General features: G+C 38.8%; 1 protein-coding gene across 5 annotated transcripts in view; it reads right to left on the bottom strand.

Annotated features, from left to right (window-relative positions):
• Positions 1–16,960, bottom strand: part of LOC100881458 (uncharacterized) — a 374,378-nt gene that overhangs the window by 204,509 nt on the left and 152,909 nt on the right. For 3 of the 5 annotated variants that reach the window (XM_012280661.2, XM_012280663.2, XM_012280662.2), the window contains one exon: positions 14,007–14,172. In XM_012280661.2, the coding sequence (XP_012136051.1) occupies positions 14,007–14,172 (166 nt within the window). Of the gene's footprint in view, positions 1–14,006; positions 14,173–16,717; positions 16,916–16,960 lie in introns of those variants that run through there. The other 2 variants (XM_076535503.1, XM_076535500.1) reach the window with 1 other exon arrangement.

The following is a 16,960-nucleotide window of genomic DNA, read 5'->3' on the forward strand; positions in this document are numbered from 1 at the left end:
TTTAGCACACCTCGTCGCAAAAAGTGAACATTTATTCGCTCGTGACTCTGACATATCCACACTGAAGGGTCACATCCAGTATGAAAACAGACCTAACATTGAGGGTAAAAATATTCGTCTCGTCTTTTCCTAATTGAACTTTCTCTTCACAACTCGAAACGGTCACGAGAAAAAACAGATTACTATTCAGCTCTCTCAAGTTTGCTCGGATCGAGAGCAGCGGAGATCCAAGGCCTCGGTGCCACCATTAAGGCTTAATCGAGATACGGAGATTCGACGTACACCTGATCTAGTGTTCAAAGATCAACGATCTTGGTGACTGGCTTCGATCCTCGAAATGTCAGCCGGCTATCGCTCCTCTAATAGAGCGAGCAGAGGCGACTCGAGGCGGCCACGGTACAAGGGGACATAATGTCAAGGGAACCATCGTACCATTGTAACACGCAGAAAAAAGAGAGAAGTGATGAACGGTTCCGGGTTGAGGATGGGCACGGTACCATCTCCGTCTCTGGACACTTTTCGGTCCATCTTCCTCTTGCCATCGTGGACGCGTAGGCACATGAATGTCTGCAAACTATCCGCCACGCAACGCAGCACCTTTCGATTCTGTTAATCAATCGAGCCTTTCTACATCCGGGGGCACGTCAAGGATTTTAACGATCCTCCTTGGTACCTGTTATATCCTGAAACCACGGTTACCTCTCTATCCCATTGGCCAACTTAATCCAACATTCGGACCCCTCGATTATACTTAATTTCTTCGAAAGTATGTCGCTACTGTTTACGGTCCGCTTTTTTCCTTCGCCGAGATATGCGCTTGATGATAGGTGAACGGTTCTGGTTGACGCATTAAATGTGCTTTATATTATTCGGTTCCGGAAACGCTCCATTTAGATTGTTGCAGGCAATAAGTAAACCGATGTTTATGCAAATTTCACATGTTGAAATATATGCAAAACGTATGCAAACCTTGTGCAAACCAAATGCAAATGACACGTGAAATATGCACGAAATTTATTTAAAATAGTGCATTGCGGTACAACAGAACAGAAGGTAACATTGCTGCTTTACGCTGATAATGAATATACGCGCAGGGAATTTGTGTGGAGAAGTATTTTGACATTCACATCCTTCAAAATACTGAACACAGTATATTATAAAAATACAATATTGTTACATATAGTTATCTATGTTAGAATAGTGTTCCATAAATATCGATAAGTTATTTGAAAACTTTGTTTAAAATTTGAAAACGAACAGAACGTGTCGGTAGATATATCAAAGATATTAACGAAGACTATGTTACTGAAATTAATGTTCAAACTGGTACACAGAAGGGTTATTTTGCAATGATTTGATCCGACTCCATCAGACGACGACTTTCTAAATCACAAGCTAATACACGATCAAATCGACAGAAGAGGCACGAGAGTAGCGATCATTAAAAACTGGAATCAGAAAAAAATGAGGATGGTTTGATCGCGACGCAATACACCTTACAATATGCTATCATGCTGTCCGAAGATTGCCTCACGAGCAGGAAGGAGATAAGACGAAATTGACTTCACGAAGTAGAAAGCGGTCATGAAGATTCCTCTTTGAACGAGACGCGTTTCCATCGTCGCAGCTTACACAAGCTGACGGGTTTAGGTACTCGAAAAATAGTTAGGAAAGGCGGCGAAGTAAGAAAGAGGCGAAGGAGTAGGAGGAACGGACACGAAGAAGGAACGGTACCGACCGTTTACACCGTGACGAGGACGAAAACGTGGCGCAACGGAACGTTGGCGTTATGTAAAAGCGTAAAACGACTTAAAGATTCGCCTCACGCTTTGCTCCTCTTCTCTCAACGATAGTCCAACTTCTTCCCTGCTCTTACAATCGCTCTCTAGCCTCCACGCCTCTAACGTTCCTTTGGTCTACTCGTCCCTGGACGCTTTTCAAACTCGCCTCTTTTTAACCCACGTTCCCTCAGACACGTTGCATCAGCATATTAATTGAAGTCGACTCGTTAAATATTTTTATCAACGTGGCTAATAAATTAGCCAGAGGCACACCGTAAATATTTATCACCCGTAATATGCTTTTTGCCGAATGGCACAGTAAACGTATGATTAATCGTCTAGAATCATCGGTGTGTATCTTGTGCGGGATCGAAGCGCCAAGTAAAAAGTGCACGCTTCGTTTAAAGGAGTCAAGGTGAGCCTGATGGTTATCGATCGGAAAGAAAACAACAGGTGTCGGATTCGGTAACGATGTCGACAATTACCGATAATTTTCCTGCGATACTGTTACCCAATTTTCATGCAAGGAAAATCTAAGAATTTACATTAAATATTTTCTGATCGAATTCTGACACAAGTTCACATAGTGTTAGTTAAAATTATCATTTATATTTATTACATTGCATCATTTATACATATATCAATATGAGGGGCAAGTTTTAACCCCCTGTACTCGAAGTTGACTCATTGGGCTCAATATAATAATTTGCAACAATTTGAACGATTTAAATCACTCGTTATAAACATAGTGAAACAGACAATACGATAATTAATAATAAAGCAATAATAACTTGTGTCAAGACTATTTTAAGCTACACACGTTGCAAAAAGGAAGACACTAGTAATGCGAAGCGAAGAAACAAATAGCTATAACATCGTTTTGATGTCGCTCAGTTACAAAGCGATCCAACAGAGCACAAGAAGCAAATGAATATAAATATCGATCTATTACGTACGTGTATCTATTTATGCATCTGCCTATGGGTTCGATCGATTTACAACCAATCATAAATCAAAGCGACGTGAGCCACGTTAACAACGATTTATTCCAACTGGGCCGAACTTTATCGACGCCTACAACGATTTCACCTGTATACAGGCAGATTCTTCGGCATTAAACTCGAGGGAAAAAGATTCCAACCAGATTTATTAACTCGACGCGTGCGTTCATTATCAACGACAACTGCTAGCAACAGTAAATTCATTCGACGAATGTTTCGAATACCGTGTTCCCCGGGTGGAGGTGAATTATTGTACGTGCCACGATGAAAACGACATAAAATGCACTTTTATGGTCCCTGTTGTATGACCAACTGAAAATGGTTAACTCCATATCGTTTGCATGAGATCTCAGTTATGTAATGAACAATGCTTTCAGAAATTAATTTCTGATGCCAAGAATCAAAGATGTCGGTCCGATAGGGTGTCGTAACGTTTCGAAATGATAGATTTTTATTGCATTTCGTTTCCTCGTTTCCATCATGGTGATTCGGTATATTCTTGATAAAGAGATTACGTAACCATCAAATATTTAACCACTGATTTATGTAACCTCTTATCGAAATGTAAAGAAATTTTGCACTTAGGTAATTAGGAATTAATAAGAAAAAAATGTTGTTCATATCAGTTAAGGTATTTAGAAAAAGACTCTCAGGTGTAATTAACGATCAAGGAGGAGAATGTTCAAGGAACGACAAAGGAGTTTCTAGAAGGCGAGACAAAAAGACAAGGCAGATCTCGAGAACACAGTCCTTTATCCGAGTTATCTGGTGACAGTGTCGGAACGGTTAGGGTCGCGGCACGGCCGGACAACTCGCAATCACTTGCAGCCACTCTGTTTCGAACTATTGGCCGCAGAGAATGGCGATAATCGGTGTGGTGTTCGTGGAAGAGTGAATCGATCGGTAGTGTGCAGGTATATATACGCATACCCCACGAAGAATCTAAGATCCTATCGTGAAATGCTTGGAGCGCGATATGACCACCGCCTATTGCTACTCGTCTTACCGGCTACTCTTTCTCTTTCGCTTCCAACAAACGCTTCCCTCTCGCGATCATCGTTTTGCCATTCAACACGGATTTATCTCGATCGACGGAACATGCTCGCAGCCTGCTCTCCGGCTTCGATAAGGCTCCATAAACGTCGCCTTAATTGCCGCTAATAAAACTGCGACACTTCGGTGCTCGCTCGGTCTGCCATTCGGATTTCGTGAAAATCGCCAGCACCGGCCAAAAATAACCCGTGCCGAGGGACGGTAGTAAAATCCGAAGATACCGTGAAGTAGCTTGCGATTCGTACACGTAACGATCCTCCACGATCGAGTGCTACTCTCTGCTCTTGTATCGACGATAATTGCGTTTCGAACTTATACCCGTTTTTAGAGCTGCCATTATTCTGCTTGAACGCTGATAACTTTGATTTGGAAACAGCTTTCTTAGAGATTTATAGACTTACGACGAAATTGCATTAAGGACCGAAGAGGTTTGCGATTTCTTTTTTGAAATCTTTCGTCAAAATTAGTCTATTTCAATAGCTTGGCTTTTGAAAATTTCAAGATAGTTCGCGAAATTGGAAATTATCTTTGATCACATTATCAGCATTGATTTTCAGTTTCTTTTGTGCTTATGAAGTTAGAGATTTCTAACTTTGTAGATTTTACCTATAGAAGCCATGACATGTGTCTTTACCTATGTCTCTGCGTTTAAATTCCCTCTATTCCTACTTAACTAGAAAAATTGTAAATTAGCTAGTTAAAAACAGATTAAAAAGTTTCGACAAGAACCTTTTATTCAAGAAAGCACACTATAATTCTGGAAAATGAATACCCGTAAAATTTCCTGTAATTATGCTAAGCTGAAATGAAATAACTGCAGCAAAGTTGGTGCATTCCTCTTACAAGCACTATATTTAAAATCGAAAATTCGAGACGCGACCTCGCGTTGCATAAAAATTGCCCTACATACTCGGAAAGCGATGGCAAAAATTCCGATGAATAATTTAACAGTCCCGTATGTAAAGCAAGACATATATAATAAACAGTTACGCGTATAATAATGTAAACGTGCATTTACCATATCTTAAAGCGTAATTAACTCTTACCGAATGATAAAACAAGATTCAGTTCTCATTTGATATTCACTGGCCGATGGTCGATAAATCGCGGCACGTTAAGGACTACATTCAGACAAACTGATTATCCATGACGTTTACAAGCTCTTATCATCGAATCGGTTACTCGGTCACCGATTATCGTTTAACCATTCGCCAAAGGTATATCGCGATGCTCGGAACACGCTAACGGCAGACTCACCGTGCACGATAACAGAGCGTTATGATAACAAGCGGTTATTTGCTGGAGCAACACACGATGTCATGCTGCTACTATGCAACTTGCACGTGCTTCGTCTTTCTGTTTAATTTCGCGCCGAAAGACTGTCGCGATTCTCTTATCAGTTCAGATAATTGCTGCGTGAGGCTTCGTGTTTTTCGAAGGTACGATTGTAAGGTGTTCTTTAACGGTAGGGAATTTATAGTAGAGCATAATTGCGTGTATGAAAATTAGACAAAATATATGTACATGGTACGTGTGAGAAAGAAAGAGTCATAAGACATATATGAGCAAAATACATAATCACATATGTGACAAAAATGTATGAATGTATGTATGAGTATATGAATGAACTACTGAATAATTGTAATATGTGAATACAATTTGTTTGCGACTTCGTTTCAAGGAAAATATTGGAAAATTTTTGAAAGTGTTGCTATTGGAAATGGGTGAAAACTAACAGTACTCTTTTATCTTTTGAACTATGAATTTTAATTAACCTTCTAAGCTACAGATTTCTAGGCAGTTGCGTCCCTTACAGTGCACTAATTATTGCTTCAACATGAAGTTGAAAAGTTCAATGATCTCTGATTATGAAGATTATAATTAGAATTGAACCCGAAATGCAGGGAACATATGAGTTTGGTTTGTCACATGTGAACTCTAGTTTGTGTCACGTGTGGCACGATATTTTAGGGTAAGGAAATAATCCAACTAAAGAGAAAGATAATCCAACTAAAAAGAAAGATAACCCAACTCAAAAGAAATATAATCCAACTAAAAAAGCAAGAGAATTTATTTACAGCGAAAAGATATTTGCAATGACTCCAAACTCACCCCTAATGTGCGTCGAAAGTATGTTGCGAATCTAAGTCTTGCACCGGTGGCCATAGCGTTCTCAAAGACAAAAAAAGCCGGACCGTTAATACGGTTACGCATTATCTAGATTGCTACCCGTCGGCTTCCGCCGGCCGAGAAACAACACCAGTAATTAATCAAAGACAATCAAACTCTGGGAGCGTCGGTTCAGGCCGACTCCCAACAAACGGAACGCTATCCGTCATCTTCTCTCCGTTAAAATCACGTAAAAAAAAAGATGGAGAACGAAGAAGAAGAGAGACAAGAGAAGATGGAGAGGAGCACGTTGCACAGGTATTCCTCTCCCGGATGTGAATTATACGAAAAGCTCCGACAGCGTGCCTCACGAACCGTCGACTTTCTCCGGGGAATCTTTCACGAGATATCGATCTGTGCTTTCCGAACAACGAAAACAACGCGAGCTGCGGTAATTTCGAACGACAAACGGCATTGAACGAGACGCTTTGTCTACGGCCGCGCTCCTGCAGGTGCTTTGTTTAATTATTCGTCGAGACGACAAAGCCAGACTCGCTCGGCTACGTCTCGCAATTACGCTAATAATATTCATTGCCGTGGAATCGCGTAATTGTTGGTACCCCTGCTATGTAGATAAGCTTTGAATCGCTTATTGTTCGGAACTGCGATAAACGGTGCCGTTGATAATGTAAACGAAAGAACATTTCTGAATTAAAAGATAAACCGAGCGAGGAGAGAATGCGCCGATGAATGTGAATGGAATTACCGATTTTACAAGCGGAGTGTTAATTCTGATAAACAATTGCGAACTTGAGAGGGGAATTGAATTGGGAACTGGATTGTGAACTTGATAGGTTTATTAGTCTTTATATTGTTGCGTGTGAGAGTAATTGCGGCTTTTAAACATTAATTACTTCAGGGATGCATTTTTGGTTGAGACAAAAATTTGTTATGAAAATGAAAATTTAGTCTGTATATTCTTATAACAGGGAATGATTGTACATCGGATCAATGGTCATATTAATCAGATCAGATTACTGCAAATATGTTATGTGAAATTACAAAACAAACTTATTATTTACTTTTCCATAGATAGTATCAATAAAACTATACAATTCTTATTAAGATGTAAAATGTCATACATAAGAATCGTAAGCAGATCACAATCATAAAGAATACATACATTAAAATATGTTTTCAGAAATCAAGTTTGTTGAAGAAGTAATGTGCTACATTTTTGCAGACCGTATTAGTGTAACATGACCTATGTAATAATTGATTAATCATAACAGCTAAAAACGACAGTAGCAAAATGTAATAGCAGTAACCGAGAACGGGGACCCATATTAATTTCGAACGTGACAGAATGCAAATGAACAACGACCTTCGGCAAATTTCTAATTTCACTTCGACTCTATATGCAAGGGGTATGACGAGTTGACGAATCACTTTCGCACGCTGGCCCTTTTACCGAATCGTTGCACGCCCCAATGTGGACAGACGTTTACGTTCGCAAACAAATGACGTCACTTTTGGATCCGTGGGACGTTGACATTGGCGTAAGCGGACCTGGTTTTCAAAAATAACCATTTATGTGGTATCAAAGATGCAAAGTATTTGTATACCAAATGTGTCTCATATTAGAGTTATTCAATTTGTGAGTTACAAAATTTCTAAATTTTCAAATTTCCAAATTCTCAAATTTTTTACTTCCCAAATTTCCAAATTTCCAAATTTCCAAATTTTCAAATTCTCAAGTTTCCAAACTCTTAAATTTCCAATTTCTCAAATCTCCCAACTCTCAAATTTCCGAATTCTCAAATCTTCCAATTCCCAAATTCCCAAATTCTCAAATTCCCAAATTCCCAAATTCCCAAATTCCCAAATTCACAAATTCCCAAATTCACAAATTCCCGAATTCCCAAATTCCCAAATTACCTAATTCCCAAATTCTCAGATTTCTAAGTTCCCAAATCTCCAAATCTCCAAATCTCTAAATCCCCAAATTTCCAAATCTCCAAATCTCCAAATCTCCAAATCTCCAAGTCTCCAAATCTCCAAGTCTCCAAATCTCCAAATCTCCAAATCTCTAAATCTCCAAATCTGCAAATCTCCAAATCTCCAAATCTCCAAATCTCCAAATCTCCAAATCCCCAAATCCCTAAATTTGCAAACTTCCAGCTTCCCAACCTCTTAAACTCCAAACTCATCAAACAACCAAATCCCCAAATCCTCAAAATCTCCCAAAAAGTTCTAAAATTCCCAAACTTATCTCAAAATTCACAAATCCCCAAATCATTAATTTCAGAGATCCTGGCCCACCCCAGACGAAAATCCTAGTTACGCCAATGAACGTTGGTATCCGTGAAGTGAACGCGTGACAAGTTTCCTTTATAACACGAGACACGTTTCGAAAAGGGAGTCAAAGGGGCACCGATGAAAGCCGCAACGAGTAACAACGGCGAACGTTAATGCGCGATGATCACCGAGTTTTGTGAGGTCGTACCGCGTAACTTTGCTAGAAAGCCGATGGTTAATGACTCGACGACTATAATGTCGAAAAAAAGGAGGATCGTGAATAACAGTGTAAATAACCGTTTTAGAATTCGACGTCCTTAATTGCTATTTTTCGTGCAACCTCAGATAACATTTATAAGGAGCCAAAAGTTTACTGTCGGTCACGAAAGTTCTTTCAAACACCTCGTAAAAAAAGTCATTTTAAATTAAACGAGCTGCTCAATTTTTATGGCCAGGGAAAGTTAAGATTGAGTGATCTTAGAAACTACTTTTATTATTTAATCTTCTGCAATAATTATATTGGTTTATTCATCAGATACATAAATTAATAAATTTTTACTGAGGAAAAAGATTGTACAAAAAATTTGTATTGCGATGAAGAAAATTAGTTTGATACGTTATACAGAGTGTTTCAATATATGTATAATCCTTCAATCTTTTTAATTATTAAAACGATCAAACTTTTTCATAGACACGAGACACTTTCATGCATAATTTCAATGATACTAAGTGATCAATGTTAAAATATTTATTCTTATTTTCGTAATTAAAAAAAATATATGGTACTTAAATGAGACACTCTGTATACAACGTATATTTTATTCGAATTATTATGGTCTTTTATGAACAATAATTGTCGTGAGTGGCTGTATATCGAAGAACAGAGATATATCGTGAACATTCGAATGTAATCGAGAAACTTTGATTGTTCGTTTTATGAAGCGATCAACCGTATGATTTATCGCCACCCGTCATCCAAAACAGAAGCTCTTAATTGTCATTTTTATTCGTCGAACCATCCGCAAGGTTCTCACGAGCATGTCGCAACGCACGATTCGTGTCGTTGTTTCGAAATTTCTGATGATTGCTCCCGATTCTTTGTAGCTTTGAAAAAGTCCGTCGTCCGCGTTCGAAATGCCAAGAGGCATGTTTAGAAAGGTAGATATTCAAAATAGATCGTGAGATCCAGGAAGGATTAAAACACGTTTTACAATGTCAGAAATCATTTAACCCCATTCTCTTACTCTGAGAACCCTTTCACGATAAAAAAAAAACATCAAAATTCGTGAATACAATTATGCGATTTAAGTATGCAAACATATTTACATGTACAAGTGCAACTTTTAGGTATACAAATACATAAATGAAAAACGATCATACATTGTCGATATATTCATTTCTATACAGAAGATTTTAGAGAACATTGCAATGTACAAAATTTTTAATGCAAAAGAATTTATTTAAAAAAAATGAAATTTCGAATTTAGTTAGACTTAAGAAAATGTAGAACTGTACATCTTCACAGAATTCAATAAAGTTTGATATGAATAAGCTGTAGATTTTCAAGTGGAAAGTTCATCATGTACTTGTTGAAAGATTCATTCGATCAATAACATTCACTACATAAAATTATCTGTTTTTCAAGGTGTTTTATTTTTCGTTGCGTCAACAGGCCTCCGGATATCCCGAACGCGGTCGAGCCGCTGAATGTGCAACGAGAACCAATTCCATACGCCTATATGGTATCCGCGTACGATCGGAATTTTCCGATAGCCACCGAGTAACGATTTATGGACACGAACCGCTTATACACAACTTCAACTTTGGGTCTAAAACGTATCAACGACATCTGTTCGTACTCGACCAAACAACAATAAATATGTAGGAACTACCAACGAAGCGACAATAAGTATATAGAAACTTGAGGATGCTATTAGAAGAGGGCGAAAAGTTTCAGCCTATCTGGAAATTTCAAGTTCGGAAACTTAGATATTATCAAACTTTTAAATTTAGTTTCAATATAGTTTATACTTTCAGAATGATTTTGTGAATTATTTCTACAGTTTTAAGTTGTGTTAACTATGTATTACTGTTGAGAGGTAATCTCAACAGTAAAATCAGATGGATTAAGATCCATCCCTTAAATCCTAAGGGATGAAACACTGCATTGGAAAAGTGTCGTTTAAATGACCCTTTCTACAATACTCTCCTACAGTTCTGTTCAAGACCATATATCGAACCTCCAATAAATATAATACTCTTCCACACATTTCCCATAATACTCTCCTACCAGAAATTGTCATCTAATGAACCTGATATTTTCCACATACTTCTAACGCTATCCTGCCACATCAGCAATTACATCCTCCAATATCTTCTACAGCCCAGGGCCATATATCCAGACTCCAATATACGTGATATTACTCCCTACATTTCCTGTAACACTATCCTACGAGCAGGTTAAAAACATTTCAACCCTCCAGAGAAATCTGTGGTCGACACCTGGATCGTATCGAATTCAGCGCAAGTTTTCAGTACCAGGTGACCGAGATGGTCAAAGAGCGTCGAACAAATTGGCTATTCCTGTCCGCTGCACGGCGATTCGCAACAGAAAAGTATTCCCAACATTTCCGAGCGACGAACACGGCGACGAGACCGTTGACTATAGGACAACGATGCCCTGGGGCAAGGACTACGGGTTGCGACCCCAATCGCATTCGGACTTCGGACTGCGCAGGTGTGCGTGGTCATTAATCCAGAAATGGAAGAGAATGCGAGTCCAAACGCTATTCAGGAGCTCGCACCACGCGTTACATCGCTTGTCTCTTTCGCCTCTTCCTCTTTCGCCGATTTTCTTCCTTCTTTTTTCCCTCGAACCGCGATTCAAGTAATAAAAAAGAGGCGTGGCCCGTGCCCCCCGACTGAGCGATTTCGCGGTTCGAACTCTTTTAAGTGTACCCACGTTGCACGCCACTTTACGCGAGAAACGACTTTTTGCTTCAACGCCTTCTATATGAAACTGGTACCTCTCTTGTCTTGGCCATTAAGCTCGCTTAGGATCGTTTCAGGGACCAACGACTTTTTGCCCAATGCTGTTTCGCTCGAACCTCGGGATATCAGCCGGAGGTAACATAATTTCATCTTCCGCGAGACATTCGAGATACGACGACGAATTAGGTAGCGAGACGCGTGTGATGCGTGGGGAATTGATTCCTCGGCTGGAACGACATTACGTTCAAGATAGAGCGAAATATGTACTGTGATTCACGTAGTTAAAATTACTATAGTGTTTAACGCTCAAAATAGGTTCTTAGAAAACCAAACCATGACAGCGTTCACACAGATTATTTGAACACTGAGTAAATAGGGATAGGGAAACATGAATCTGAGATTGCAGAAGTTCCACAAATTTTGAAATTCCAAAACCTTAAATTCTTTAAGAATTTAGCCAAAAATAGCAAAGATAATAGAGTGAATACAGGAGTTTCAGAACCCATAAATCTTCAAGCCCCAAATTGCTTAATCCGAAATCTCCAAGACTCAAATACTGAAATGTTCCTAACCTCAGTAATTTATCTTCATTGCAACAATCGAAAAAATTGTACATGAATAAGCTAATGCAAACGTTTCAGAATCAAGACCTCAAGTTTTAAGTCCTGAAACCCCAAATTCCTTAATCCGAAATCTGCAAATCCCAAGTCCTCAAATTCCCGAAACATCGCAGCAGTTAGCTCCATGGACAAAAAAGATTATATCTTAATGAACGACTATTAAAAGAAATGATAGCAAGGTGAAAGTGATACGAGAACAATTTACCGTTAAATCGCAGGTCGCGGCTAATCGTTTACGTTCGCGCTACGCAAGGACGAAGTCTATCGCCGATATAGCCTTGGCTCGTTCGTAAAACCCGCGTCGCTTTTCCATAGAACGGCCAGAGACGGTGGGCTCGTCCGCGAACGGTATGCAGAAAAAATCACACATAATTAACCCATAAAGCAACGCAATCGCCGGAGATCTCCACGGTTTACCCATAAGCGAGTGTTTGACCACATTCGAGCCGCGCCATTTCAGCGCGTGCACGTTTACACGCACACGAGCGTGATTCGACCACGCGCTCCTAGAGACAGGCAATAGACGATAGGCGGTTTCCTTCGCCTTCGGTTCATAATGTAGATTCTACGGTGTTGCGAACGTTGGAATTTTAAGCACGTCTCACAAACGAGCATTTATTGCAACCAGGCGTTAACTGCGCTAAAAGATCTGCCGGTGTCGGAGAACCGCGTTCGAGATACGTCGAGTATGTTAATCGAATTGCCTGCTCCTTCGGCTAATTGTTATACGAATGCTGCTGTTTTATGGGTCCGTTCCATTCAAACTGTTTCTGGTTATAAAATCTCGAGTATGAGTCACGCGTTAGGGACACTAATCCGCGGTGTCAATGTGGATGTCACTGATTGAAAAGGACGCCTACATTGTTATATTCTTAGACTGTATTTGACAAATATCAAAAGTTCTATATTTAACAAGTTTCAAGATTTCTAAGTCTCCAAACTTGACAGTCTGAAACCTGATTTTAGAAACCTGGAAATAGATCTGTTCATCACTGATAAAATAGAACATGTTCTTAAAATGTGGCATCTTCACTGACATGAACCGAAAGGTGTTTCAATAAAATAAAATATGACTACATCACCTAAAACATGATATAGCAGAGACACTCGTTTTATATAAGACTTCATAAAAATATTCATCGTATAAAAATCGTATCCATGTATGGTAAACAAATTAGTATGCGAAATTGACATGGGTATTTAGCGTAATACATGAGCAGAGATGCCGAAGAATAAATTCGAAGCTAGGACGAGTAAGTATATTGTTCTAACGCAAATTATCTCCGCGTTACGTGTCAGTCTAACGAGCTTTTAATCGCTTGATTGCCTTACGGTTTCGTATACGACGGTTAATAAATGGATGAATATTAAGTAAGAGGAGTTTCTATGTTTGCAGAAACTTCTTTAGGAGTAATCGGGTACACGTAACCCCTGTATCAAGCGAGGGCCTTGCAAGGAGATTGTATCGACGTCCCTCATTAAATTTCGCTTTCGACCAATTACGAGATACGGTTATTACGTGAATTATACTTAACTCCGTATCGCCCTTAAGCCGAATTTTCACGTATTCGGACCACTTTGAACGTTCGGTGATTGAATTTTTGCGAAATTAATATGTTGATTGCCGCAGCGAAAACGACCGCTTTAATCAAACTTATTTAGGAAACTTTCGTCTTTTGATTAAACTCTTCCAAATGGTAATTTCGTTTTCAATTAATCTAGCGAATTATTACTTTTATTATATTGAATTCCCGTTCGGCAAATTTTAAGCGGTCAACAAAATTGACTTTGGTTGATTGAACTGTTTTCATTAAGGTAAATGAGAGACGTTTGTGATATCTGTATCTTGTAATTATCATAAAATCTATAATTAGAACTTTCTGCAAATTTTAATACATTAAACTGTATTTCTGTATGCTTGATTGAGATATTATGCAAATAATATTTCCCTTAATTAACCCACACATATTCAAAATAAATTAGATAGATATTTATGGAGTTGATTGTCCTCGATACACTATGAAGTATCAGTGATCAAATTTGACGTAGTATATCGACAAGGAAGTTTTCGCGACTCTTTCAGTTTATTTCGAGAAAGATTCTTTCGACACTCGCTAAAAATGTGCATGCATCGTTAAATTTTGTTCACTCACCGATGGAGATGGAGAACGGTGGAGGCGTGGGCGTCGTCGAAGGTGAAGGGATTTTTCTAGAGGCGGCACTAATTATAGCTGCTGGACTATACCGAGGCACCTGCAACACCACAGGAGTTTTCACGGACAGGTCCACTGGTTCCAGCTGCACCGGCGGTCCTGACGCCTGTAACATAAGCAAATACAATCATTATAGCGATTCTATCGCATTTTATCGTAAAATTGCTATAACACGCTGCACCCGAAAATTGCAGATCCATGATATAATACGATGTACTTTTTAAAAAATAAACCTCATCACAACGATAAATTTGCAGATAAAGCATGTACCATATGTAAGAGAATGATAGTTGTAATTAACTGAAAGTATACTATTATCAAATATACTAATTGACTAATAAATTGACTAACACATTTGATTTATACGGATCAATATCAAATTTGAACAATTACATTTATAAAATAATATATTTGATGTGATACTTTAATTATCCAATTATCTAAGTCGTTGCAAAAATAGATTAGTGAAAAATTTAACATTACATGCTAAACTGATTCATACGAATATTTACATTACTATCATAACAGTTTCAAACAATTTAAAAAGTAGAAAGCACCATAAGAAAATCAATATTTGCTAGGTACTAATTATTCGTTCGAATTACCTATTTGAAGTACCTATCTAAAATATCTGGTTACACGTATTCCACACTGAAATAAAAAGTAATAACATTCGAGTAAATATATGTCATTAGCGTACACGCCCTGTGTTCCGATAATCCACAGATATCAAAAAATGATTCAATGATGAAACGCGAAAGTTCATGCCTCCTACAATCGAAGCTATCGCGATTCTATGATCGAACAACCAATCTGTAATCCCCACGAGGGAGTGCACTCGATAAATCGATAGTCGAAGGTACCAGCTTCATACCTGGCTTATCTGCAGCCGTGCTCGATGCTGGTAGCAGGCCCAAGGGCAATTAGCATAACTAGCGTTGCCACTGACATGGACTAATCACGATGAGTTCCCACGAGACCTGAATGACCCGAGTCTGTCCACTGTCTATGCGACTACCAACGTTGTATCGCTTCCTCAAGTATCCGTGATTGATCATCGATCGATAAGCGCGATGAAAACGCAAAGAAAGTCACTTTAACGCGTTCCAAAATCGCCGTGTAAACGAAACCAGTCCGAACACAACGCGAGTCACCGAAATACTGAGCAGAGACGTTCGATGGCGACCTTCATGAGGGTCGATAACGATGTTTCTGATCCGTGATTATACTAATCCTCGTGCTTATGCCTACGTGACGGGGAGTCGAGCTCAAGCGTAGACCTAAATATTGAGTATACGATAACAGTAAACTTGATGGCAGAAGTTGGGTGTTTTGGAACTTGGACATTTGGGAATTCTGAACATGGGAACTTGGGGTATGGGAATTTGGCATATGAGGATTTGACACGTGAGATAAGGAAATTTAGGTATTTGATAATATGTAAATTTGTAAATTTGACACTTGAATAATTTAGAAGTTCGAAACATGAGAATTCAAGAAAAGGACCTCAGAATCTAGAAACCTACAAATTTAAACTTTGAATTTCCTAATTAAAGTAATATCATAAGATTGCCTTTACCTACATCTCCTTTACCAAAGAACGCTAAAATTCTCACAATTACGATCGAAATGTTTTGCGAAACGTTTTCATCAAATTTCAAAATTCTTTTTACTCGAAGAACTACACGCGTACAACGTAATATGTCAAGGACGAAATTGTCATTTGCGAGAGAAGCAATTTCACACAGATCGAGTCGTCAATTTGTCTTCCTTACGTTTTTGTATATTCGGATAATTACACGATCATAGTCGGTGTTGTCTGTCGCTTGCGCTTAATTACTTGTATATTTCCATCCATTTGGGAAGATTTATGATCGCGCTACACGCGAAAACAACATCGGAGTTAGCTGTATTCTAATTTTCATTTGCGTTGATTGAGAATCGTATCACGGTTTAATAAATCTGCCGAATTAGGGTTTCAGTAAATAGAGGTTGCATGGTATTCTCGATCTTTGGAACGACATGCGTAGAAAGTCGAGATCCGAAGAATTAGTAGCTTGGGAATCAGAAAAATATTCCAAATTTGAAGATATGGAAATTTGCAAATTGAAGAAATGTTCACATTTAAGAAACGTGAAGAAAATTTGATAGTTCAGAAATATAGAGATTTGGTAAGCCAGAAATTAAAAAATATATAGAATTTGTTAGCTCAGAAATTCCAAAGTTAAAACTTAGCAATTTATAAATTTACAAATGCAGAAATTTGAAGATTTAAAAATTTGCAAATTTATAAATAAAAAAGTTGATATCTGAACATATAAAAATTCGAAAGCTTGAACACTCAGATATTTGCCAATAAGAAAATTTAGAGGAACTTCGATAACTTTGTCAAGTTTTGCCCTAATCCAAAGTACCCCAAGCCGACAAAACTTCGGCTCTTTTTCTGATATGTCACACCGTTTACATCCTGTTCACGTTACCATTTCACAGATTTATCCGACACGGTCGTCTCGAAGAAGTCGTTATTAGCCGCAGTATCGTGTACCACGACCCGATACCGTTCGTTCGTTGTTATATCGTGGGGGCGGAGGGCGGATGCTTTTCATTGTCGATATATGCTCGAGCATTCCCACGTTTCGTCAAGACATTACCTGGAAACAATCGCTCTCGGTGGTCGAAGCAACACTGCTGTAAATCTGATCTTCCGTCCGACTGTTTTGTAAATCCGATACCGGCACGATTCCTCGCGCGACTACGTAGAATACAAAATGGCTGTTTTTCGCTGTCGCTCGCGCGGAGGACGGCTTCTTCTGCTTCGCCGAAACAGGTTGCATCCTGATATCGAATCAGGACCACCTTCCTTACTATTTCCTTACTTTTTTTTTACCAGCAAT

Source organism: Megachile rotundata, chromosome 1 (assembly GCF_050947335.1).
Source record: "Megachile rotundata isolate GNS110a chromosome 1, iyMegRotu1, whole genome shotgun sequence".
NCBI classification, from domain to species: Eukaryota; Metazoa; Arthropoda; class Insecta; order Hymenoptera; family Megachilidae; genus Megachile; species Megachile rotundata.